Source organism: Amblyomma mixtum, chromosome 1, assembly GCF_055824585.1.
Source record: "Amblyomma mixtum isolate Tamu chromosome 1, ASM5582458v1, whole genome shotgun sequence".
Lineage (NCBI taxonomy): Eukaryota > Metazoa > Arthropoda > Arachnida > Ixodida > Ixodidae > Amblyomma > Amblyomma mixtum.
Genome location: NC_143012.1, coordinates 297131124 through 297156648, shown reverse-complemented (window position 1 = coordinate 297156648; position 25525 = coordinate 297131124). Strand labels below are relative to the sequence as shown.

At 50.7% G+C, this 25525-nt stretch overlaps 1 protein-coding gene across 4 annotated transcripts in view; it reads right to left on the bottom strand.

Annotated features, from left to right (window-relative positions):
- The window catches only part of LOC149372167 (proton channel OtopLc-like), a 74026-nt gene that overhangs the window by 11686 nt on the left and 36815 nt on the right, over positions 1-25525 (bottom strand). For 3 of the 4 annotated variants that reach the window (XM_089566550.1, XM_089566551.1, XM_089566552.1), the window contains exons 2-6: positions 14759-14937; positions 14271-14466; positions 11115-11229; positions 3729-3978; positions 2884-3044 (exon numbers count right to left, since the gene is read on the bottom strand). In XM_089566550.1, coding sequence (XP_089422676.1) covers positions 2884-3044; positions 3729-3978; positions 11115-11229; positions 14271-14466; positions 14759-14937 — 901 coding nt within the window. Of the gene's footprint in view, positions 1-2883; positions 3045-3728; positions 3979-11114; positions 11230-14270; positions 14467-14758; positions 14938-23967; positions 24646-25525 lie in introns of those variants that run through there. The other variant, XM_089566553.1, reaches the window with a different exon arrangement.

Below are 25525 nucleotides of genomic sequence, written 5' to 3'. Positions count from 1 at the left end.
CACTTGTTACATTTTCATCTAATTGCAGTTTTTCTGCTTGGGACGAAAAAAAGGTTCGCAATGCACGCAACCTAGTTATCAGTAATTACGGATGAAAATTTCTTCAACACTGCGTTGATGTGCTTTGGCGTCTCATCACTAGATGGCGCTACCGTTTATGTGTGCCTAAAGTAAACACACTGTATTTAGTTAGGCCTAAGAGCTTGAAAATCGCCAAATTATCTGAAAAACAGGGGCTAGTTATCGCTTATACCTCTACGCGTGGGCGAGAGTGTGCTAAATAAAAGCGAACCGCTAACATTTGAGCGAGCTATCGCGTCGTAGAATCCAGCGGTGACATGTATTTATTCCGAAGCGGGAGAGCAGGGCGCCGCCATCTTGTCAAACGTGCCCGTAGAGCGCGCTGCTCGGCTGCTGACCATGCGGGAGTGAATTCGTCGACGCCTGCGCGGGCGTCGGGCGCGCGACGCGATTTCGCGGGTAAAAAACGCTCCATGCGGGCCAGGCTTAACGCCACTCTGTGTTCCCTAAAAAATTGGCAGTGGCTTAGCTCAGCCATGCCAGAATATACGAAGCGAAAGCACCAACGAGGCAAGCGGTGTGACGTCATACCAAACGGCGGCGGCGGCTCCGCGGCGAGGCACGCGGTGTGACATCATGCCAGATGGCGCGGCGAGCGCGCGGCGTCCGCCAGCTGCGGCGGTTGCTAGGTAACGGCTCAAGGTCGGTATCTGTGCCTCCTCGGAGCACAGCCACAGAGAAATCGCAAGTTCGTGGCTAATGTTGCTTCCGCTACAAAAATCCGACTGTCCCGCACCAGGTAGCTCACCGGCACATGATGCTTTGAGCGCCCATGGTTGCTGAAGTGCAGCGCCGCCAGCTTTCCGTCTAGGTAATAGCAGAGACCCTCAATAGTAATAGTAAGAAACTCTAAGGTGCACGCAGTCCGCGGCCCGCGCCTCGTCCAACCTTCGTCGTCATCGGGTGGGACGCACCCTCATCCGCGATCATGTGACTCCCCGTGCACGCAGGCCGTGGCACGTGCCTCGCGCAACTTGGTGGAGGTTTTAGCACATTCACACAGACAGCGGGCTTTCGTGCACTATAGAGCACTATACAGCTGACGCAATACAAGAAATAGGACCGATTTCTCAGTGCCTTAAAGATGCACTAAAGAGGATTCTGAGCTCATCTTTTTACCGCGGGAAATCGATCTGCACGCTCCGAGCATTCGTAGAAACTTAGAATTGTCCTATGCGGCCGATTTCCCTATCAAATCGAATTAAACGTCCCGGCTCCCGCCATTTTTTTTTCTTTAACTCACCTTCGAAAAGAGGAGGAGTCAGCCAACGCGTGGAGTGCCTTTCAGCCAGCCGTGTGGCGGCTTGCCGTTCTGGCATCGGCGGAGTGATACGTAGCGATCAGCGAAAGCAAATAGTCCATGCATATCTTTATTTCCGCGGGCCTAATTTGCGGTTATGTAGTCTGCGACTGAAACTATTTACTCATGAAAACCTAAAAACAGAATAAAAGCGAAAGCGAAGCCGCCACGCAACTGGCTGAAAGGAACTCCACGCCTTGGCTGACTCCTCTTTTCGAAGGTGAGTTCAAAAGAAAAAGGCGGGAGCCGGCACGTTTAATTCGATTTGATAGGGAAATCGGCCGCACAGGCAGTAATTCGAAGTTTCTAATAATGCTCGGAGAGTGTGAATTGAGTTTCCGCGGTAAAAAGACGATTTCAGATTCCTGTTTAGTGCACCTCTAAAGGAGGAGGAGGAGGGGGAATAAAATCCGGACTGTACTGGGCAATTATCGATCAGCTGGCGTTTCTGAGGCGTATAAAGTGCTACTCAGGGTCTGCGAATCCTGCAGAGCTTTGTGTCTGCATCGCATCACGCTAATCATCGTCATCGTCGTCCACAACAGATTATGTCTACTGCAGGGCAAACAACGACTCAGCCACTGATATTAAAGTCCAGGAGTACACTGCCTGAGGCCACATGATCCCCGCAAATATAAAGCCCAGGAAATATAGACGAGCACTTCTAGTTTGTGCGGCTACCACCACGTCATGCATAGCGCCGAGCATAAATTACCGCGGGAAATTTGAATGTTTGGTTCGCCGCATTTATTTTATATAGCTGTCAAATCACCTAGGTGTGAGCACAGCAGGAAATATTTGCCAGATTCTGCAGCACGTAGGCAGTGTAAGGCATCAGTGTCAGCACCGTCGCGCATCATTTCAAGGGAGGCTTTAGTGTTATCTCACTTACAAATTAAAACATTCCCGTTCAGTTACGCGGTGTTCGCTATTGGCGGCCGACAGATGGCGCCAGTTGGTGATGCCCCCGAAAAGCTGGGCATGCTACTCCTTGCCGCCCCCGGCTGCGTAAGGGACAGTCGGTTACCACTTCTGCCAATGACATGTCCCACCGAAGTCCATCTCCTCATGGTTTCCGCTACAAGGCGACGCTAGTAACCGCTAGAGAGAGAGAGAGAGAGAATAAACTTTATTTATAGAGTCTTTGAACAGGAAGGCTCTTTTCTGGCGCAGGCGGGCTACTGTCGCTTGGTGGCCTTGATCTCTTGGGTCTCGGCGACCTAGTCAGCTCTCTGTGAGCAACTTTTATTGCCACAGGTCTGAGCTGCGTAGCGCGGTCTCCCACTGCTCCTCTGTGGTTATTCGGCTGAAAGGGTCCTTACTGCAGGCCCACATGACGTGGTTAAAGTTATCATACTCTCCACAGCTTTTACGTTCTGCAGAGTATATATCTGGATAAATCGAGCCTTCGTGGCGGAGTGGTAGCGTCTCCGCTTCAAATGCCAAAGGCCCTGGTTCGATTCCTAGCAACCGCTAGCAAGGCGGCGAAGAGCGTCGCTTACCCTGGAGTTGATGAATATGAAGTAGAGCTGGAAGAATGTGAACGCCATCCGCACGGCCGGTGTGAGGCTGAACAGAATGTTGTAGCACTTTGAGTCGGATTCCATCTCGAAGAACTGGCCGAACTCCAAGCCCGAGTATATCATGCTGCCCGTTCCAAACGCTGAAAGAGAAGGAGAGATAGTCTACATAAACCACTGTTTAACAGCGGCAAAAAGATACGGCGGCTCTCGGGAGCTCACCAACGACGTCAAAGAAGGAAAAATACAACTGTGCACCTATTCTGCAATCAACGTCAGTGCCCTCAGTGAAACCCGCTCCCAGAATCGACAACGCGACGACAATACAGCAGTGACAATACACGGAAGGTAATCTGAATTAAGCACACTAGTGTAACTTTAGCCGATAACTGGCAGAATCAGAACAACCCAACAAATTTACGCACCTACTGCTAGCCAACCGCTACCATCATCCCAAACATTACCAAGAATTCGGAAAAAAGTTTTTAGTTTCCTTGGCTGCCATCATGTGGCAAATGGCTTTGAACCTTCCGAAATAGCGTGCTGACGTCATATATGACGTAAGAAAGACGGACAGTGACCGAGTAGCGGCAGAACAGAATGTGATAGGCCGCTAGGGCTTAGTTGCACTGACACGCAGGTAGTCACGCAGGTATTTTGGCGCATGTGCGTGCACACCTCTGGGACGACGGTAACAACGGCAATAGGGCGCCGCGGCAAATGGCAAAAAGAAAAAAGCATTGAACATCATCGGAATAGAATAGTAATGCGGTCGGCATACTAATATTCCTGTGACGGTTCTTTCGTACGCGGAGAGATCCACTCACCGACGGCGCCCAGCCGCAGGTAGAAGCTTCCAGCGTGCGTGGTGGCGTCGTAGACGCGCTTCTTGGGAATCGGCGGCACCTCCATGTTGGTGCCGCGCGAACTCCGCAGCCCCAGCAGCCGCCGCACTTTGTCGCTGAAGCTGTCAGTCAAGTGGTCAAGCTTTGCGTTGACCTTGTCGTGACGCAGAAGGAACACGTACACGTAGAGCAGGAACGCAATACTGCCGAAGTACAGGTACAGGTAGAAGCCCTGCGAGACAGCCAGGAGAGAATTGCAGCAGTGTAAACACGTTATATAATGACCCTTGTGCATCTGGCACTTCAAATGTCCCAAAACGAGGAGAACTGAGGGAGCCCAGGCCTAAATTACTGTTTCTGGTATACCTGGGACAGCATATCATGAGCAGCCAACCCCTCTATGTCGGACCGCGCCTCCTTGTGAAATTCAGCTAATTCGTGGCTTCCGTGTACCCCCCCCCCCCTCCCCCTCCACGCGAGAAAGAAAGGTGATAAATTGTATCGATGCTGAGGAAATGCGACAGTATTTTTTTGAGCGAAAGCTCCTCTGCGCCATGTTTCGCCAAGGTCATCGGGTGCTGCCGCTTGACCTTCAAGCTAGAGGCGCGCCGGAGGTGTGACTGTGACGTCATACCACGTGACTTGCCATAGGTGCGCCGACCGCCGCCTCGCCAGCTGTGGGCACGTGACCAGGGGAATCGCCGTTCGCTTAATAAAATGACGACGCCGCTGTTCACATTCAGTTTCGCGGATGAGTGCGGCAGGCAGAGCGGCCAGAACGCCTGCGAGAACCTTGCACTCTTTGGGGTCTACCATGTGTGTGGCCGGGATGCAGACAATGGCTAACGGATCTTTCGCTCTCTCTAACTAGGTTTAGAAGAGCAAAACCTTAGCCATTTTTTTGCACTCACCAATCTATTCTACTTATGTTCTATACAAATTCTGATTTTATTCTTAATCATTTATAAGTCCGGCTTCTCGCTCCTCTTCCCTAAATGTGAAAGGGAATTTCCCTCTCTCCACTTGACAACCGTAGCAGGTGGAAGCTTCACATAAACGCCGCCGACGCTGGACAGTTTTCGTCTGCATGGCCTTCCTAGGCTATCGCAATAAAATTCATGCATTACGCTTATAATATGGAGATTAACTTAAAATCGTCGCGTGTTAGAAACGTCCGAGTTTTAACTCTGAAGTTTCGTACTAGGATAAGATGGAACTTATACAGGGTGTTACGACCCATCTTGAGACCCGAGATGAAACGGAGGGAGATTCAACGTAGCGGCAATTTTGACGGGTCGTTTGACTTCAACTTGACCCCTCGATGACCTCACAGAAAAGGGCGACTTTCTGGGAAGTGGCCAATGAGGCTCTTCCCACACTCGGCTCGGCGAAAACGACCTCCCCTTCGAGAAGCAACCGACTACAGGAGAAGAAAGGGTGTCCCTCGTCTTGAGAAAAAAAACCCGGAACGAATCAGAGGAAGCCTGCGCAGCTGCGGCTGTGACGTCAACACGACACAATGCTATAGGAATGCGGACTGCGGACTTAGGAATGCGGACTCGCCAGTTCCCACGTGCGGGCTCTAAGCAGGTGTCTTAGTTGGCAGTGACGTGTGGTGGCGATCTTTTGTGCCACGATGAGTTACCGCCTAGTGAGGAGGCTCAACAGGTCTTCGACAATGGTGCTGGTGCCGATCTTTTGTGTCGCGATGGAATGTCGCCTGGTGCAGGGGCGGAGCCTTGGGCTATATAAACTGCGACCAAAGTGGGCACGAAGGCTCTGGACCTACGGTAATAGGTTCATCCAGTGGCTCTGAGCCTTGGGTATCAGGCTCATCCAGACGCTCGACGCTATGAACTCTTAAATTTTGATTCCTTGCTCTTCTTTTTGTAAATTTTTGTAAATAAGTGTCTCAGTTTCTTGTCATTAAATCTGCTTGTTTTTGTAATCTCCAACCATCTGAAGTTCAAACCGTTTCCTCATCCCGGACGAGCCCCCTTGGTGCAACAACAACTGGCCACGCTACCTCGAGCCGTAACAACAGGTGGCAGCGGTGGGATCCTGCTACCTTGCGTCACAACAACTGGTGAACAGCGGTGGGATCTGCTACCCCGACTCGCAACAACTGGTGAACAGCGGTGGGATCCGAGGCCTTGGGATCCGAAGCCGTGGGATCCGAAGCCGTGGGATCCGAAGCCATGGGATCCGAAGCCTGGGATCCGAAGCCTGGGATCCGAAGAGACTGGTGGGATACGAAGACCCAACAACTGTGGATCAGCGATGAGAATCTGAAGCCACAAGCGACAACAACGGTCGGCCAGCGAGAGTGCAGCTGTCTTGGACATGATCACGTGTGTGGGTGAGTGCTTGGCTTTTCCTTTGATGTGGACCAGGTTCTAAAAGAGGGTTAAAATTTAGAACTGGTAGACACCTGTGCTTAAATCTTACAGGTTTGGTATTTTTGCATAGTTGTTTTGGAAATAGCTCAGACTCAGAACTATCATGGACCTACAGAGACTGCAGGAGTCGGACCTGTTGCTGTTGTGTGAGGAATTGGGGATTGAGACAAGGGGTTTGGCACGAAAACCCATGATAATTCAGGCCATTACTGATTTGGGGGCAGATGATGAGGAGCTCATTGAAGAGTGGAGTCTCATCGAACAAAAAAAGAAAGAGCAGCTCAGACAGCAAAAAGAGCAGGAGAAAGAGCAGCTCAGACAGCAGGAAGAGCGAGAAAGAGAGGAAAAGTGGCATCAGCGCGAACGTGAGAGAGAAGCAAAACTACTGAAGCTAAGGACTGAGCTCAGTAAGTTAGAAATGGAGTTGAGCAAGAGGTCGGGCGGTTGTCCCCAGCAAGTGGTACCTCTTCTCAGCAAGGAGACAGGGTTCAAGATGTCTAAGCACATGCAGCCATATGTGGTGTCAAGGGATATCGGTCTGTATCTTGTAAATTTTGAACGAACCTGCGAGAACCTCGCCTACAGTCAAGAAACTTGGTCTCAAAGGTTACTGACGGTTCTGCCCTGCGAGGCAGCGGAGGTTGTCGCGCGGCTCAGCAGGGAGGACGCGGACAACTACGAGAAGGTCAAGGCTTGCCTTCTAAGAAAGTACAGACTTAGCGCCGAAGCGTTCAGGCAAAGATTTTGGGGAGCTAAGAAGTCGAGGGACGAGAGCTATCCCGATTTCTTGTACAATTTGAAAGTGAACTTGGTTGAGTGGCTAAAGAGTACGGAGTCATATAGTGACCGGGACGCTGTAGTTGAGAGAATTTTGTTGGAGCAGTTTTACAACTGCCTTCCTGAAGAGGAGAGAAATTGGCTAAGGGACCGGGACAACGTAGCGTCGGCGACGAAAGCTGCCGAACTCGTTGAGGAGTACGCTTCGCGCCGGCAGTTTAGCAACACCACTAGAGTTGATAGGCCCCGTAATTTCGGAAGGAGTGCGAATTATCGTCCCGAGAGGCACTTTGCGAGCTCTACAGTCGGGAAGAAAGAAAGGAAGGTTCCTTACGAGAAACCTCAAAAACAGGACGACAGTGAGAAGGGTGCAAAAGTGGCCAAGGCACAGAAAGAAAAAGCCGTGTTTGAGGTTAGAAGGCCGCTCACTTGTTACAGATGCAATGAGCCGGGTCACATAGCAATGAACTGCCGAAAAGAAAAGGTGGCGTTCTCGTATGTCAGTGACTGCGATGAAAACATGAAGCTGCTGAAACCTTACATGCATGACCTGGTAGTGAACGGGAAGCCATGCAAGGAAGATGAGATGGGAGAAACGCTTACTGTTAGCCCTGAGACAGATGGCGCGTTGGCAGATAAGGCAGAGGTCCCGCGCCAGAAAGAATGCAGTGAGGTTCGGTGTGAAAGAAATGACAGAGCCAGAGAGGGGACACCGCTGGTGCAGCTGGCGAGCACTAGCAGTCAAGAAGTTGAGGCGCCGGTACTAAGCGGCACAAAGAGTGAACGGGAATTGCCTGACGGCAACAGTGAAGCGCCAGGCAGGAGCGCAACGCTCGCCGGAAAGTGCCGTACAGACGAGATTGTTTCTGTTGCCCGGAATGAGGAGGATGCTGCTCCGATAGTAAGACAGCAGGAAAGTGAGCTTTGCAGCTCAGACGAAACCACCGGAGTAGACGATTCGTCAGTTAATCCGCCGCCTAGCACTCAGAGTAAAGCACGAGTAGCGTCGCTACCCAAGAAACATCGCGAACGCGACAAGCAATTGAGAAAGGCTAGGGCAGAGATTAATGCTGATGCGAGGGCCGGCAAATTAACGCGGGACAGCACCGCGAGAACTGTTGAGGGAAAGGGAAAACCCACAGTGTCATTTTCCCGAAGGCGGATGGGCACGATGAAAACCCAGGTGACTGCCCTTGCGGGCCGAAAGAGCGACAGACGGCGTGGTCGTTGGACACGAGACGCATGCTTTGCGTTACGAAGAATAGGGCTCGACAGCCACACAAAGGGTCGCCGCAGAGAGCGCGTGAGTCGGAGGGAGTCGCGGCAAGCAGGGACAAGGAAATGTAGGAGGCACCCTTTCCGCAGTAGGTCGAGTGGAGGCGGAACCAATCAAATTCGCAGTTTTCTTGAAGCACCTGCTTGTAGACCGGCCATCCGACCACGACCTCGCAGGGCGCGGCTAAAGAATGTCCAATTCGGGGAATAAGTGTTTGCCTCTTTTTTTTTTGTGCATTGACTTACTGAAAAAAATTCGACAGGGGTTAAGGCAAACGAGTACCCATTTTTAGTGGTAAAGCTCAGTGGTGTTAGTGGACTACAGGATTTTCACTCAGTTATGCAGCTTTTGGAGCTGTTTACTTTTTTTTGTACATGCAGGAAGGGACGCGGACTTCTTAGCTGTTCTTTTTAAGCAGTCCGGAATGCTCTTTATGAACCAAAATTGCTACTATAAGTTTTTTCGTGCGTTTTTGAAAGTGAAGGGTACAGTAGCAGGTTCGGTTTTTCTCAGCTTGCGTAGGTCCTGGGAGTTTTCAGTGTGAGCTATTCACAATGGCTATACTGACCGGATTATAGCACCCTCTTTTGGAACTGGTTTGCTCGGAGGGAAGTTGAGTGCTTGCTTGCGCATGTGGTTGAAGTTTCAGAGACGCCTCAAAGATTTTGGCCGACGTAATAGAAGACCACGTTGCGAGCGGCAGAGGGCTTCTGGTATACTTCTGCGAGCAATTAGTCAAGTCGTCTCTTCGTGCAGCAGCGATGACTGCTACTCGCCGAGACTCGTCTGGCGGGGGAGGTAGCTGTTACGACCCATCTTGAGACCCGAGATGAAACGGAGGGAGATTCAACGTAGCGGCAATTTTGACGGGTCGTTTGACTTCAACTTGACCCCTCGATGACCTCACAGAAAAGGGCGACTTTCTGGGAAGTGGCCAATGAGGCTCTTCCCACACTCGGCTCGGCGAAAACGACCTCCCCTTCGAGAAGCAACCGACTACAGGAGAAGAAAGGGTGTCCCTCGTCTTGAGAAAAAAACCCGGAACGAATCAGAGGAAGCCTGCGCAGCTGCGGCTGTGACGTCAACACGACACAATGCTATAGGAATGCGGACTGCGGACTTAGGAATGCGGACTCGCCAGTTCCCACGTGCGGGCTCTAAGCAGGTGTCTTAGTTGGCAGTGACGTGTGGTGGCGATCTTTTGTGCCACGATGAGTTACCGCCTAGTGAGGAGGCTCAACAGGTCTTCGACAATGGTGCTGGTGCCGATCTTTTGTGTCGCGATGGAATGTCGCCTGGTGCAGGGGCGGAGCCTTGGGCTATATAAACTGCGACCAAAGTGGGCACGAAGGCTCTGGACCTACGGTAATAGGTTCATCCAGTGGCTCTGAGCCTTGGGTATCAGGCTCATCCAGACGCTCGACGCTATGAACTCTTAAATTTTGATTCCTTGCTCTTCTTTTTGTAAATTTTTGTAAATAAGTGTCTCAGTTTCTTGTCATTAAATCTGCTTGTTTTTGTAATCTCCAACCATCTGAAGTTCAAACCGTTTCCTCATCCCGGACGAGCCCCCTTGGTGCAACAACAACTGGCCACGCTACCTCGAGCCGTAACAACAGGTGGCAGCGGTGGGATCCTGCTACCTTGCGTCACAACAAGGGTGTTTCAGCTCAGCTATGCCAAACTTTAAAACAACGACATGCCGCTCTACGAAGGTTTGAGTACAGTGGTGAGCAGCCTTGTCTAGAGCGCTCGGGCGGTGCACTTCCTTGCAAACAAATCCAGATTTTGTGGCAGCCTCTAGGGTCCAGCTGCAACGCTTGCACGGAAGTAGCGCCAGATAGCCTCGTAAACAAAGCAGGCACGAAAACTTTGCCCTGCAATGAGGGGCTGCTCTCTAATTTCGGTTTTTGTTACCAAGTGCGCACTGCTCAAGCGCTCTAGACAAGGCTGCTCACCACTGTACAGTGCAGCATACTAGATCTGCATATACCTTCTAATTCGCATTATTTGCTAGCTAATTAACAAAGGACACGAAAATACCAAGTTCCGCTCTGAGTTTTGAAGTACTTAAATGATGTTATGCTGAACGTGATAGAACGGAAATGTAGCATTCCTGCAGTGCACAGAGCTTCCCTTTCTTAATGGCCTTGAATCAAACGAGCGACAACACGACCGGAAAGGGCCATCGAGGCTGACATCACTCAGAAGTCAGGCTCACATGTATTTCACTGCGCAGAGGAAGACAATACGGGGCCGGTGCTAATCAAAAAAAAAAAAAAAAAAACATAGGAGGGGACACTTAAGCTCCGCCTTTATTCCCATACATGCAGAAGGTCCGTCTCTACTTTGCACTCATGGATCCCTGGGAGTCCTGATGCCCCTCCTAAAGCAGTGGTGCCACTGTCCTGCGATGGCAAGTGATCCCAGCTGGGTCTTTTGCGACCCAGGTTGCTCTTCCCAAGCGACCAATCATTAATTTAACTGCCACCTGCCAAAGTGGGCGGTTTTCTCGCTATCCGGTTGGCCAGGTTTTGATGACGTTGCAAGGTCACGTGACCTAGGTGGCTCACCTATCTCCTGTGTTGCTCTCTGGGCACCACCTGCCAGTGTCATGCTCGTAATTTTTCGCTCACAACGCCGCCGCCGGCAACGCCGACACCGGATTTTCTGGACAACGGGGTCTTTAACGCTGTCGCGTTAAAATAGAACGCGAGATGAGTGCGGAGATCAATGCACCGGGGCGCGACAGTCCGGTACATTGCGACAGTCCGAAATAGCCGAGCACCCGCGAGAACACGAATGTGAAAAAAGTAAGAGCTAGCTGTAAATACGGCCGCGCAGCGAATTACGCAACGGGCTATATAAATCAAGGCGGCTCGTTCCCGCCGAGGTGGCGAAAGTGCGAGCACTCACCTCGTAAAACGAGACGGGTATCTTCTTTGAGATCACTTCAGCCAGCGGGAAGCAGATTCCCATGATCACGAGGAGCTTGGCGTAGAGAGCGCTGAGCATAATGACCAGAGAGTCCCTGGGAAAGAAAAGAAAGAAAAACAGAGAAGCGGGAAGCGCTTGTCACGCCATCTGCCGGAATGCGCTTGAGTTTGCCGGCGTGAAGTTATTCCGGGCGCTGAACACACCCACCGTAATGGCAATCGTCTTTTCTGCCGGACGAATTATTTCTTTTTTCAGCAAAATCGTATGCATGCGAATGGCAACAGCCCCCTTTCCCCTGAGTGAACGCAACACCCTCGCCGTAAATTTTTGCGGTTTGTTTTAATGTTAGCACACGTATAAAAACGAACGCGAAGTGGCTTTTCTGTGCATTTTATCTCGGCAAGATCATTCAAAAAAAAATTACCGACGATTACGTTACTTCCTAATGCGAAATTTGAGCGCAGCAAATAAGCTGTTTCACCTTTTCGATAGATTGAGGCAAAGAAATCGAGCAACACATGTATGCGCTATCACAGAATTTTTTTTTTAGCAGACGGAGGACTTCCATCGGTCGTCTCGCTCATGGCTCAGAAAGAACTGGCAGATAATTTCGCAGTGGCAAACGGCAGCGGCAATTTCGGCTCGGGCGGTGCACATATACAGATCCGCCGCCACCGATCTGGCTCTCTGATTGCCACCGCACAGGGCGAACGGCAGCGGCAATTTCGGCTCGGGCGGTGCACATATACAGATCCGCCGCCACCGATCTGGCTCTCTGATTGCCACCGCACAGGGGTTGCATTGGAGGAGGAGCGAAGAAAGGAATTAAGTTCGAGCCGGCGCTTTGACAACCGGAGACTCGCAGGAAGAGGGAGAAGGGGTCGGCGTGTACACCCAGCGGCAAACGATGGGGGCAGAAGCGCGCGCAGCAAGCGGACAACACGATAAAGGGAGGAGGGAAGAGATAGCAGCGACTGACTGATGCCGCTGACGCGGACAACACGATAAAGGGAAGAGGGAAGAGATAGCAGCGACTAACTGATGCCGCTGACGCCGATAGTGAGTCAACCCCAGCTGCGGATGAAAGGGGGGCGGAGCTGGTTACGAGGCCGACGCCGACGACAACGCCGACGACGACGCGAAACCCAGGAACGAACGCCAAAGAGCTGCGCTCTAAAACAGGGCGAGAGAAAGAAAGAGGAAATGTAGGGAGGTTAACCAGTTACCAGAAGGATGTTGCGGTCGGCTATCTCGAATTGGGGGAGGGGATGATGAATTCAAAAACATTCACCGGGACATCTAATTCTATAATGTGTTGGAAATACGATACCTCTAGTAGCTGTTTATGCCTTTACCGGCAGGTAAGTCACTTCCGACCGAGTGACGTCACTTACGGACTGCTGACTTACTTCCCTCCAGCCTATGGGCGAATTTTGGGACAGACGACAAATTTTAGCCCCTTGCAGCTTCTAGTCCTACCCCACTGAAAAGGGAAACACGAAAGTCGGGGATGAGGCAAGACGCAACAATATCAGGAAAGATCACGCCTGCAGAAAACATATCCAGAAATTCTGGACAAGCGCATATTTTCAACGGGAAATTGTTTATGAACGCAGTTTTTTTTTTTTTTGCCTACCGTATTATTGCACCATTACGATCAATATACCCGCAGATCCCTCCTCGGGACACTTAAATGTTTCTGCTATTTGTTGTTAAAAGCGCATTCCACTGGTTTCCTACGGCAGCCTTAACTACTCGGTCCGAGTGCAGAACAAACTTTAAATGCGAGATTTTGCTGCACATCCGAAGATCAGACAGTTCCCATCGATATGTTCATAATAGTCTCTTCAAATATTTCACAGCTGCCTCAGAAATGTCACAAACGCACCCCATTGGCTTTCAATGGCTTCAATACTCGCTGCGAGCGCAGGACAAAGTTTAAAAGCAACATTTTGCTACACATGTGAAGGTTAGACCATTCCCGGAATCATATATTCATAAAAGTATCGTACAGGAATTCACAGTTGCCTTACAGTTAGCAAAAGTGATGTCCAAGAAGGCTGGACTTGAGTCATAATCGGTCACACAAGCACGACGTCCTCAGAACCGAAACGATGTTTTTTATACCTTCAGGGCTGCCGATCACTGAGGCCACCAATCTGAGGTTCTCCGTGAGAGGGCGCGAATCGAGACGGTCTAGAGCACTGCGCAGCCTTTGTCAGATGCTCTGTGACTCATCGCAGCCGCAGGTGACTGTTAAATCCTATATTATGCCGGATAGCTAAAATTCCAGCATAGCGCAGGTTTTTGCCGCAGGTGGCAACTATGCGAAAAACTTTCAACGTTCATCAGAAATACTTACACGGGCAGGTAAACAAAAAAAAATAGAAAAAAACCGTAAAAATACACGGAAAGTGAGAAGGGAGAGACTGAAAAGAAAAGGAAGAGAGGCTGGAAAGAGGATAAGCAAAAAATGAAATGATAAGAAAGTTACATATTTGTAACGCAATTGAGATGGTTACAAAAATAATGTACAGACCAAAGTAAAAAAGAACTAATGAAAGTAGAACATGTTGTCTTCGCTCCTTCTCCTGCACGCTAGGCGTTCGTTGTAAAAGGCCAATTGGAGAATAAACGAAAGAAAGCTTTGTAGTAAATGATCTCCTACGAGCAACGTTGTGATAGCCGAAGTGACACTGTCCTCCGACGGCCAAGCACTTCGGATAAAGCGAAAGTTGGGATTGTCGCTTTACAACTCTCTTACAACGAAATCACTTCAGCGATTTCGTTGTAACGGTGTTTCACTGCCTCCTTTGACAGAGCATCATGTTCGACTAGGGAGGAAAGGAGGAGGCGAGAGCAAGGAGGACCACTTCTGTTTCGGCGCCTATGAAGCCGCGGACATCTCTGTCTGCTAAGACAAAAGAATTGTCACTAGCGCTGCCAAATGCACGGCGTTACAGCTAACCTGCAGGCGACGAGGAAGTTTTACAGACTCATTGCATCAGCAAGCACGGACCACTTAGTGACACGAGACCTGACGCGGCGATAGGACAGTCGTTCCATAGGCAACCCATCGTTTTTAAGATGGCCGCACCTATTATATGATTCCGTACGTATTCCCCGCATACTCACAGGTCCCCGTGCGTGCGACGTGCGCTGTACACCTTGCCGTTGCTGCTGGTGGGCAGGCTGCAGAGGGAGCCACCGTAGGAGCTGGCGCGCGAAGGCGGAATGCGCTGCAGGTCGATGGTGAGCGTGGGTTTCTTGCCACGGGGGCTGTTGCCCGTGCCCAGACCGGAGTCATCGCTGGACTTGCCCGGCGGTGCGGCTGCGAGGAAGCGACATCACAGAGGGTAAGCGTCGCCAACGGCCTCTTCTGATCCTTCCAGCGAAAACCAAGAAAACAACAGCGCGGGATGATGCACCGACTCCATGTGAGGGAATTGGCTCACTGTCGCCAATGAAGATCCCACTTTGCATAAGGGCCCGCCGTAAGTACGAGCATACAGACTCTGCCGTCTCCTTGACGGCCCGCACCGTCCACGGATCCTTCCCGCGAGTCAACCATGCACCATGATGTCATGCAACAGGTGGTTCTGGCTAAATTGGCGGCAGCGTACCTGTGGCCGCATTGCCGCCCCGTTGGCTGGTGGAGGGGAAGTTGAAGGAGGCGCTTCGCTGGATGGTGACCGGCTTAGGCCCCGAGGCCTCCATGAGCGGGCTCGTCTCCGGACAGGCCGACGTGCCGTCGGGGCTGTCCGGCGGAGGCGTAGGCGACGACCGGTCCAGGCCGTCCCAGCTGCGACAGAGAAGGGAACGAACATCACTCAACGAATACTAAACTTGAAAGAGGCAAGTGAAGGCAAACGAGACGTACTGGATACTTTCTCCATTCATCTCAATAGGAGAATTATTTTGGTTTGAGGCAGCGTGAGCAAGCCAGTGACTTTCTACTAGAGGAATAAACAAAAATGAGAGAGAAAGGAGACGTAAAGCGTGATAATGAGGATAGTAAGGAAAGACGAATAATTCGTGCTCCGTTAATATGGACACTTGCTCGGCCTGTAAATCATGGTTGAATAAAGGTCTTCTACTACTACTCCTACTACTACTACTACTACTACTACTACTACTACTACTACTACTACTACTACTACTACTACTACTATGGACACTTTGGTCCCCGAGCAAAACTTTCCATACAAGGAGTCGCCCGTAATCTTTGGAGCTCCATGTGCATTCTCCTGATAACCATTACGGTTAAAATAATGCGGTGCAGTTTCTGTTCAGGTAAGTTCTGTTCACTGATGTAGAAATTTGCATAAAGGGCCAGGACCTCGTCAGGCTTCTAGCTTTTAGCGTTGGCCTCTGCCTAGGTACTGTATATAGAACAACTAAAGCAAAAAAAAAAAAACGCCTAACGGTCCACGGATACGTGTGATGCCATCTCATGGCATGCTGATGCATCTGCGGCTGCATGCAGCTTTCAAAGCAGCCAGAATCTGCAGTTTCTACTTCCGAGGAAAAGCTACGTTGGAGTAGTGAGATGCGCGTTCGGTTCTTAATGCAAAATCCGTGACTTCGAATCCTGGAATTTCCATGTTTGTTTATTTCTTTCCTTTCTTGTTACTATGTGCGATTAGTAGTGTCAGAAGCTGTACGGCCCAAAATTAGTCTCGAAATCCCTCTTCAGATGGATTTCTTTTAAATGCTGTTAAAGGCAGTTACTGTTACTTTAGTAAGATACAACTTAAAAAACAGCAGTTGCTAACAGTGGGTCCGCGACGTACTGTGTTAATCCGCTGGCCAATGACAATAGTAAAAAAATCAACTTTTTAATGTTTGACTATATTAAACAACCTAAGTATCAAAATTCTCAAGGCTTATAATTTATTTTCTTGTGATTACCTTCCTGTTTAAGTAGCAAGTCAGGTTTTAACAACGGAATACTTTTCTGTCATGGAGGAATTCTGTGCGGCGGTCTTGAATGTGTACAGAGCTTCACTACAGACTTAAGTTGTACCCGACTATTTCTGCAGTTCCTACTCCGGTACTAACACACGTGACAAGCAATAGCCACCCTCAAAGTCATTAATGGTGACTGTGTTTTTTTAAGAATACACAACTTTGGCAACACGGCAGTCAGTGAAGTAAAAAGAGCAACGCTGTTTGCCCAACGCCGCGGTTTGGCGCTCATAACGGTTCGTTCTCGGCGCCGCTTCCGCGCAGTAAAAGTGAAGCGAACCGCCGTGACGCAGTGAGGGCGCAAAGAGAGCGCGCTCGGCAAACGAGCCAAGGGCTTCTCCCTTGTCGACATCAGTTGAGCCCACTGCCCTTTCTCTGTGACCCTGTTCCCACGCGACAAAGTGCGACTCGCAATGGCTTCGCTGCCAAAGAAGCACAAAAAGAGACAGCTCCGGCTGTTGAAACGTCGTACCCTTCGCGCGCAAGTACTCTCAACGGCTGTTGTTCTTTGACAGTGGAGACGTCGGCGAGAAGACACTGCGCCATGATACGAGCGCGCGACTTCGGCTTCAGTGAAAGATCAGCCGCGTTTCCGCGCCTGTATCAGTCCAGCTGATATGGCAAAGAGGCCAAGAGGTAACTGCAGCTTAAAATGACGCCTTCATCGCATGAGCCAATCTTAAAGCTGATCATTTCTTTCTATCTTTCAGGATTGCCGAGTTTCTGAGTTTCTTGGTAGGCAAAAGCCTAGCAAGTATGGCAACTGTATGTACACCAACCAGCCCAGATTAGCAATTTACTGAATTTGATTTTGTTTAAAGCATTGCGAATGATCAGGCGTTACGAAGTAACTACTACTGTCACAGACTAGCAGTCAGATGAGTTAGATGATAACTTTATAGTAATTTGACTCTGCTGGCGATGACGATGGCGTTATGAAGAGGCGGAGAAAGTACTGGGGTAGTCGTAGGGCTACCGATTTCCACACAAATTCCTAGGCGAAACTTAATGGATGGGAGGGAGAGATAGAGGAAAATGCTCTATCCGTTACTGGAGATATGCGCCAAGGAATGACGCCACGTGCGTCCGTGCGGGCGTACAGACTCAAGCTCTTGAGAGGATGGAACAAAGAGGGCGAGTTGCGCGGAAGATTCATTTAACCTAGAAAAAGATAAAAAAAAAAGTAGGAAGGCGACGAGAGGTCTGTCTACCGTTTTTCTGTAGAAAACATTCCTGCCCACTCACAATTTATCGCTGATACCACGGAGAGACACAGCGATAGGTACGTAACTTGTCGGCGTCTCAGTATCGGTGGAGGATTCCGTGCGAAGCACTTCTCTGTGAAGTCCGGCCGACTGCGTCACAAAGGACGCTACAGTGTACCGTAGACAGCAGTGCTTACAGCGCTCGCACGTGAGGGCATCCGATGATAAACATCCTCAGAACACAGTTGTCTTTCTTTCGATAAGATATTCTCTGTTCGTCACCGGGCATTGCTTCACTGCATCATCCCCTGAATAGGATGCGTAGCGAATCTGAGCGGCCACGCGGGTCGAAGGCACGGTTCCTTTGCACAGGCCGGAGGTGCACGGTTATCGCTCAGCCCTGCTCTCGAAGTGATTTCTTCACGTTGTATATCTGCCGCTATCTTCAAGCAGGTATAGGACGATCGGGAGACGCGTGCGTCTTCGGACGCGCCATACCTTTTCGCGCTGACCTTTCGCGGACTGGGCTGAGAAGTGCGCACTTGTGTACGTCTTTCGAGTCACGGCAAGAGTCAAGGAACGCGTTCGACAATAGCACTTAAGCACTGCACTACCTTGCTGTCGGGGAATAGCAGTCCACCACGATAGACACACCCAGGTCAGGGAGATATGGTTCTCGCTACTATAATGCCAAGAAAGGGCGTCAACTGCCACAACTGATTATAATGCATTGAACAATACTTGAGAGCAGATTGGCCGTGCACACGTGCTCTTATTTCTCATCTCTGTATGTACGAAAGAGAGAGAGAGAGCGCACAAACTCAGGCATATATATATAGAGAGAGAGATAATGAGTAAGAGGGAAGGCAGGGGATTGAAAAGGGAAAGTGTTTTAAATGAGTTCCACGGTAAGCCGAAACCAAGAGGAAGAAATGGGCTTGGGCGGGGCATATAATGCGAAGGCAAGACAACCGCCGGTCCTTAAGGGCAACGGAGTAGATTACAAGAGAAGGCAAGCGTAGCAGGGGGAGGCAGAAAATTAGGTGGGCGGATGAGATTAAGAAATTTGCGGGAATACGGTGGCCGCGGCTGGCGGACAGGGTTAATTGGAGAAACATGAGAGAGGCCTTTGCCATCCAGTGGGCGTAGTCAGGCTGATGATGATGATGAAGTCATGTGAAGTCTTGGCACAAAGCCAATCAAATGCTGACCATTTATTCTTACCGTAGGTATATCGAGCGAACTATTTTAAAAAGAATAAAGAACAATATACTTTCTAATCAACTGCCATTTAGCCATGAAATGATTACGTTGCTAATTTCTCATATATATATCCTTGCGTACTCAACAAGCCACCGCGGTGGCTCAGTGGTTACGGTGCTTGGCTGCAGACCCGAAATACGAGGGTTTGATCCCAAATTTCGATGGAGGCCAAATTCAAGGGGCCCATGTACTGTGCCATGTCAGTGCACGTTGAAGAGCCCCAGGTGGTCGAAATTTCCGGAGCCCTTCACTACGGTGTCCCTCATCGCTGAGCCGCTTTGGGACGTTAAACCCCCATAAACCATAAACCACTGCATGCTCAACATATATGACACACACTGTATTGCGCCTCAGACGTAAACTGTTTCGCTTCCACCACGCACAACAGTGCAATTCGCACCACGAAAGAGGAAGCAATCGCAGCACGGAAATATTCAAACAAGTTTCGCGGGCGAGGGACCACACATAACGGACGCAAGAGTAATGTTCCAATGTTCCAAAGAGAAAATAAACGCGGCGTTTCCAAGCACGCTTTCGAGTGACCGAAGCAAACCAGCCTGCCTCGCCAAACGCCGCCCCAACCACGCATCAGCAAGCCACGCTACATTGCTCAACGCCATCGTACAACGCGTCCAGCAACCAGGAGTATCCCGCGGAGCTGTCCGATAAATCACGATCCGACTGCGGCGGCGACTCAACGGACCGCGGAAGAGGCAAATTGAGAGGGAGAGGTATTACCGTATACTTTTTCTTTCACGCGGCGAGGCTTTTCCGTCGGATGAAGCACGTATGCGTGAAAGATCCTTTCCAAGAATACGCTGCTAGTTGTGCAGCGGACTCGCCGATCCCGTTGTTGTAGCCGCCGCTCCAAACAGCAGCCAAACTAAACCGCACTGCGCGGAACAGGCGCGTCCTTCAGGGGCGGGTGGGAAGAGAGTAGGGCGCGATGGGCAGGGAATACTCGCAGGAACCGCGGGCAGTGAAGAAACGGAACAAAACAAAGCAAGACAGGAAGGAATCAGAGCAGTTAACCGACACGCGAAAAGAGGGTGAGGGGCATTTTCCCCCTGTCCTGGAAGAAATAGCCAACTGTGAGGGAGGACGCCACCCGGCTGCTTTCCGAGAAGAGAGACAGCGGGACTCTTCCAAGCGCTGTGTGGTATAGCGGGCCCTTCGGGGGTCTGCTGGCCGCCCTGAACCCCCGCTTCCATCTTCTTCTCTTTTTTTTTTTTTCGGCTTACTTCATCCCGTTTATGGCGTTTTTGTTTCGCTTCCAGGTTTACTCGAGCCCTGTCGGTGCATTCTCCTTTCCATTACGCCCCTCGTGTCCATATGTGCGCTGAAAAGCGCGGTCCGCTTTGTAGTGAGAGAGCGCGGACGTACGTGCCTTGAAGAATGCGCGGAGCGCGGACTCCAACGGCGACGCTTGGGGAGGGAGGGAGGAAGAGAGAAAGGGAGATAGAAGGCGCCGATTTCTGGAGAGAAAGAAAACGGAGGTTTCCGCGTGATGATGCACGCGGTGTCTTCGGGAGTCTCTCTTTGCGCGGCCGTTCTGTGTGCTTCGGTAAATCACAACGCGACACGTCAACCCTCGGCGTGAGAACGCAAACGGCTTATCGCGACGGGCCACTCGGCCCCGTTATTTATGCGGGCTCAGCCTTCGAACAGCTCCGAGACGGAGTCCTTTCGGAGGTCCTTTTGCGGAGACAGGATTTTCGATTCTCTGTGCCCGGGAACTCGTGGGCATGTATGACAAACTGCCGCCGGTGGCTGCGTATTTCACTTGTCACTGTGCCTTACGATAAATGGAATGGTCATTTCGTCGTGGCAGCCCTGTAGACGCATTCAGCTCGTGCGTTGCATTGTCATCTCCACGCACAATAGGCGAGGAAACCGACCGAAAGATGAGGGACGATAGCGCCACCAAACTTCGTCATTTCCGTACAGCGCAGCTATACCTCAGTCAGCGTTGGTCAAGTGGAAGATTAAGCAAGCTACACAATGAAAAGAACGCCTCTCGCCTGACGCATGTTGCTCTGTAAGAACGCGCGCAAAACTTCACGCCTTCATTCTCTAAGACTGCGACACACCTACATATACGCGTTAAGCCCGTTACTAACAGCAGAGTTTCCTCATGCAAATGTTACTATGAACACGCAGAGGCTCTTCCACACGATGACACGTTGCGTACTAAATGAGGCGAGGCTCTTCAGACTAACTGCTCTTCCATTTGCTTAAATTTACAGTGCGGTCGTGCAGCTAAGCGAACAGAGTCCACGCCTATCGCTTCGAAATCGGCCAGAATCTTGACTAAGAGGAATCTCTGCTAGCCTCCCGTCTTCTGTGTAAATAGCCGCGGCTCCACGGGGTTCGATCCAAGCGGGAAGCCGACTTCTACTAAGCCGCCAATCGAATTTCTTGCGCGCGGTCTCTGCGCTCTCATACCCCCCCCCCCCCCCCCCCCCCCCGTTCCCCCTCTCCGCCTGCGCTTCCCTCCAATTGAGGGGCACGGTGGAAACGAATATGCGCTAAACGAAATTGCTATAAGTTCGCCCCGAACGGAATTGGAGCAGCGTACCAGGCCAAGATTGCCCAGCCGACCCCCCGCCTGACCACCGCCGTCAAATTGCTTCCGAGAGACTTGAGCTCATTGACGAGATTAGTATCGTCATCGCGGCGGCGACTCCTTCAAGTCGGGCAGAGAGAGAGATGGTACTTGTCCACCCTCATTACGCCTGAGTCGAGGTCGAGAGCCAAGCATCGAACGATCGCTTAAGCTTCAACCACAGCGGCCACTTCAGATGCATGGAGTCACCACCTACTAGGGTGCCTCGATGCGCCACCTACGCGCCTGTAGCGCCGCGGTGCGGCCACCAAAAACCAGCCGCGATGCCCCCTTCGAACACAACGCTAACCACGCCCCAAAACCTTGCTTCGATATTTGCTAGACACCAAACATGCGACAGACACGTGAGCTATGCAAAAAAAGAAAAACCACAGAAGCAAAAATTGTCGCCACTTGCTGACATCCTGGATGCCGACATAAGGAAGTAATTTCTAACACCTGATGAGATTGCGGCTGCAACAGCTTAAAAGGAGGGAGTGGAGATTAAAAAAAGGAAAGAAAACAGCTCTACTCGCTCTCCATCCCTCTCTTCTTATCGACTCTTCGCAACCACGGCACGAGGCAGGAGAGCGGGTGACTTTTCTGGCAACGGAGGACGGTTCGGTCAGCGCAAGCCAGCACCTGTTTAAGGATAACTTAGAAGGCCGAAAGAGGCATATTTAACATTGCGCAAGTGGTTATATGTTGGAGGCGCACGTGGAGAAAAGATCTCCGCTGAATTATCACGACAGTGTGCAAACAAACAGAACTTTGTTCTCAACAGATATTAAGTAAGAGTTATTTGACTTATGTGAGAAAAATTGGAGAACAGTAAGCGTAAGCGACACACCTGACGGATAAATTTCGGAAAGGTCACTATGCAAACTTTGCGCAGCAGAATTCATCCTGGGCGGGAGCTTAAATTTCATATAAGTTAAATCCGGCGGAGCGTGCGTTACCGCACAGGGGAGGCTTTAGTGCGTGTGGTGTGCACCATCCAAGCGTGGAAACTGCAGTCTCGAATACATCGCTTCGACGATGGATCCTTGTAAGAATTCCATCTCTTGAAGATTTATACTAAAAATAGGAGCAGCTAATTTTGAAAATAGACTCACGTACACCCGACGTCAAAAGTTTACGGGGCACGCATGCTGCGAAAAGCGTAAATTTTGTGGAAGCCACTAGATGTACCGTGAAATGAAACTTTGCAGAATATCCTGTCATTTTCAGGCTGCGTTCATGCTAGACGAAAGTAGCGTTTTTCGGGGACATATGTGTCCCGCAAACTTTTGACGCCGGGTGTACCTTCTCCCTTCGAATTCCAATCCACGACCCGGCTACGCGATGGTCTGCCGTGATATATCTTTGACGAACCGATATCGGTACGTCCAAGAAAAGGTGAACTGAGAACGGAGCGCAGATACAAAACATGACTGATCCCGTTCCCGTCATGCTTAGTGCTTAATTCGTCGAACATATATTGGTTGGAAAGAAAGAAAGAAAGAAAGAAAGAAAGAAAGAAAGAAAGAAAGAAAGAAAGAAAGAAAGCAGGAAAGAAAGGAAGAAAGGAAGAAAGAAAGAAAGAAAGAAAGAAAGCAGGAAAGCAAGAAAGCAAGAAAGAAAGAAAGAAAGAAAGAAAGAAAGAAAGAAAGAAAGAAAGAAAGAAAGAAAGAAAGAAATCGGGCAATTTTTGTGCCATGTAGCTTATAGGGTAACGCAGCTCAACTGAAGTATGAGAAGTGAAAAGACCGCGCTAACTGTAAGAGAGTCGCCACTTTCAGCGAAAACACTTCGAGCTCGTTGTCGAACCGATAGCGGCAGTAAGCAACGTTGTAACGATATACGGTTCGGAACCGGCAGTGATGGTTAAACCCCTCGGGTGCAGCCACTTGTATGAAGTGTCGATTGGCGCGTTTCCTGCCGACTCGAGAGCAGCGGAAAGCCTGTCGCTCGACGGTGTTGCAGCGGTTCGGACCACGTGGTTCGGACCGAGAGTGAATGAATCGAAAAATGAACACCGGCGTACACTTGACACAGCTTGATTACTACTACAAAGACAAGATGCAGACTTAATCCACTACATCGAATTTGCTCGTTTGTAGTACTCAACTACTCCAGCGAAATCGCGGTCCGCGCCTGTACTGTAGGACGAAATATAGAGGAAAAGGCTACAAAGCATCCATTCAAGGAAAACTTGAGGGGAAGAGGCGAATGTGCCCTTGTGTTGAGACTATGGCGTACGTGAAATAAGCCCTGGCGGCTGTAATTAGTTCGGAGCCCTTCCTGCTCACACAGCGTTTCAAAAGCACGCAAAATTCCACTCATCATTAAACAATAAAAAATCCAGAAAAAAAAGCACAGCATCCCATTGAGAAATATATCCATGTTTCCTTTTTTTATGTGTTGCTTGAAAGAGCCAAAAAATCTCATACGGCCGCGCCACTGCTATTGAGAACACGAAGTACATAGGTTATAGAAATAAACGCCCTTGAATGTAAAACAGGCTCGATCATACAAAAAGAAAAAAACCCCTGCTTAAGAAATAGCATTGAAAGCGTCACAAACGACGGTCAGTTGGACACGAAAAAACAAGCGCTGAACGAGACGCAGACGTAAACTTCCGTACGTGCATGCGAAGCACAACGTAGGACCCCGAGCCTCGAAGGACTTCCAGAGACAACTCGCGATATCGACGGGCAAGGGTCAGCGGAAAACAAAGCCTCCAAGCGAAGGGATGGCGAGCCGCCAAAAGGGGTCACGAACAACGCTTTGAAAGCCAGCGATCACGTACCTCTTCAGGTTGCATTTCTTGTACTGCACGAGTCTCAGCAAAGGGCTCGCCGACATCTCTACCTAAGTTGCCTCGTCGAGTCACGGGCCTCTTCCGACATGGGTCGCAGTTCCGTGCAGGGGCGGCGGTGGTCAACCCTCGCGAGGAGACACCGGCGACGACGACGGCAGTAGCACTGCTGCAGCAGGCCGACCCTGACCGAGTCTCGCGAGGCAGCAGCAGCAGCACGCAACGGGGGCTGTTTGCTTCAGCGGGGACATCGGCGACCGACGCTATATAGAGAAAGCGTCGCCAATGCCGCCTGATTGGTGCGGCCCGCGTTGGCTCTTTAATCCTTATCTCCCGGCCCGGAGACGTCGACGACGCTGGGCGACTTCGCACCGCGTGCCTTCCCCGCGCGCGCTACCTGAGCAGCGACACCTCCTCCTCATCTTCACCTTCTTCGCCCTCCTCCTCCTCCTCATCCGGCGTGTCGCACGAGACTCTGCCGCCGGGTGCGCACCTCTGCACGTGAGGAGCGCAAGGTGTTCGTGCGACGCCCACTGCACTCCAGTCGAGAGCGATGGCCTTGAAAGGGGAAAAGGATGGACGCTATCCGCGGCGCAGTTCGTGCCGAGCGACAGACGCGGCCTCCGTGTACTGCTGCTGCTATACCTCTGCGGCGGGGCGACAGGACGAGGATGGCTAGTAGCCGGTGGTGGGGTTGGGCGTGGGCTTTCCTGTCGGGCGAGCGTTTTGGAGCGCGATAAGTCGCGTGTGAGAGGGATGCGACGCTAATTAATCGCGGGCAGCGCGCGCCTCTACGCGCGCGCGAGCGATGTGGAGAAGGCAGTGGTAGCCCGCTGGGTTCCGCGCAATCGCTACGGGTGACGCACAGCGTATATACATATACAAAGGTATGCACACGCCTGGGGCATCAGATCTTTCAAAACAACGAGAGATGAGGAAAGCAAGTGGTAAAGAAAGCCGCGCGATGTTCAGAGCGGAATAGACGGAGGGGAAAGAGAGGAGAACGGCTCGTCAGTTCATTCCAGCTCTAGTCCCGTACGCAGTGTTTCATGTCAAGAAGAAAAGGCAAGAAACAAAAGCAAGAAAGGAAGAACGAAAAAAACTCGTTTTCTTTCTCTCTGGAACTGCACGGGACTTCGCAAGCGGACGTAACGCTGCCTTGTATCACCCTCTCCAATCTCGTCTGTGATGTAGCCGCGCGTAACGAATTAGGAATTGCAAAGGAAACTGTCACAAATCAAGTAAAGAAGGCTTAAAGGGAAAGAGACTTCGCTGAAGCCGTGAATCTACAGACGAACCTGAAAAGGCGTCGAACCTCGTCTCTACTGGCTTTCTTTATTTCGCTACGGAACGAAGCGCGCCTCGCGTGAAAGGCGAACTGCGCAGACGGGGCACGACAGGCGCAAACTTTTGCGTTCGTTGAGTCCGCGCGAGGGCCTGGCAACGCGACTGGCCGTTTCCTCCGTGTAAACGCATTTCATACACCGAAATCCGTGCGTGAAGCGGAACGTGGAATAATAACAGCATCGCATTCACGCAGCTGAGTGCG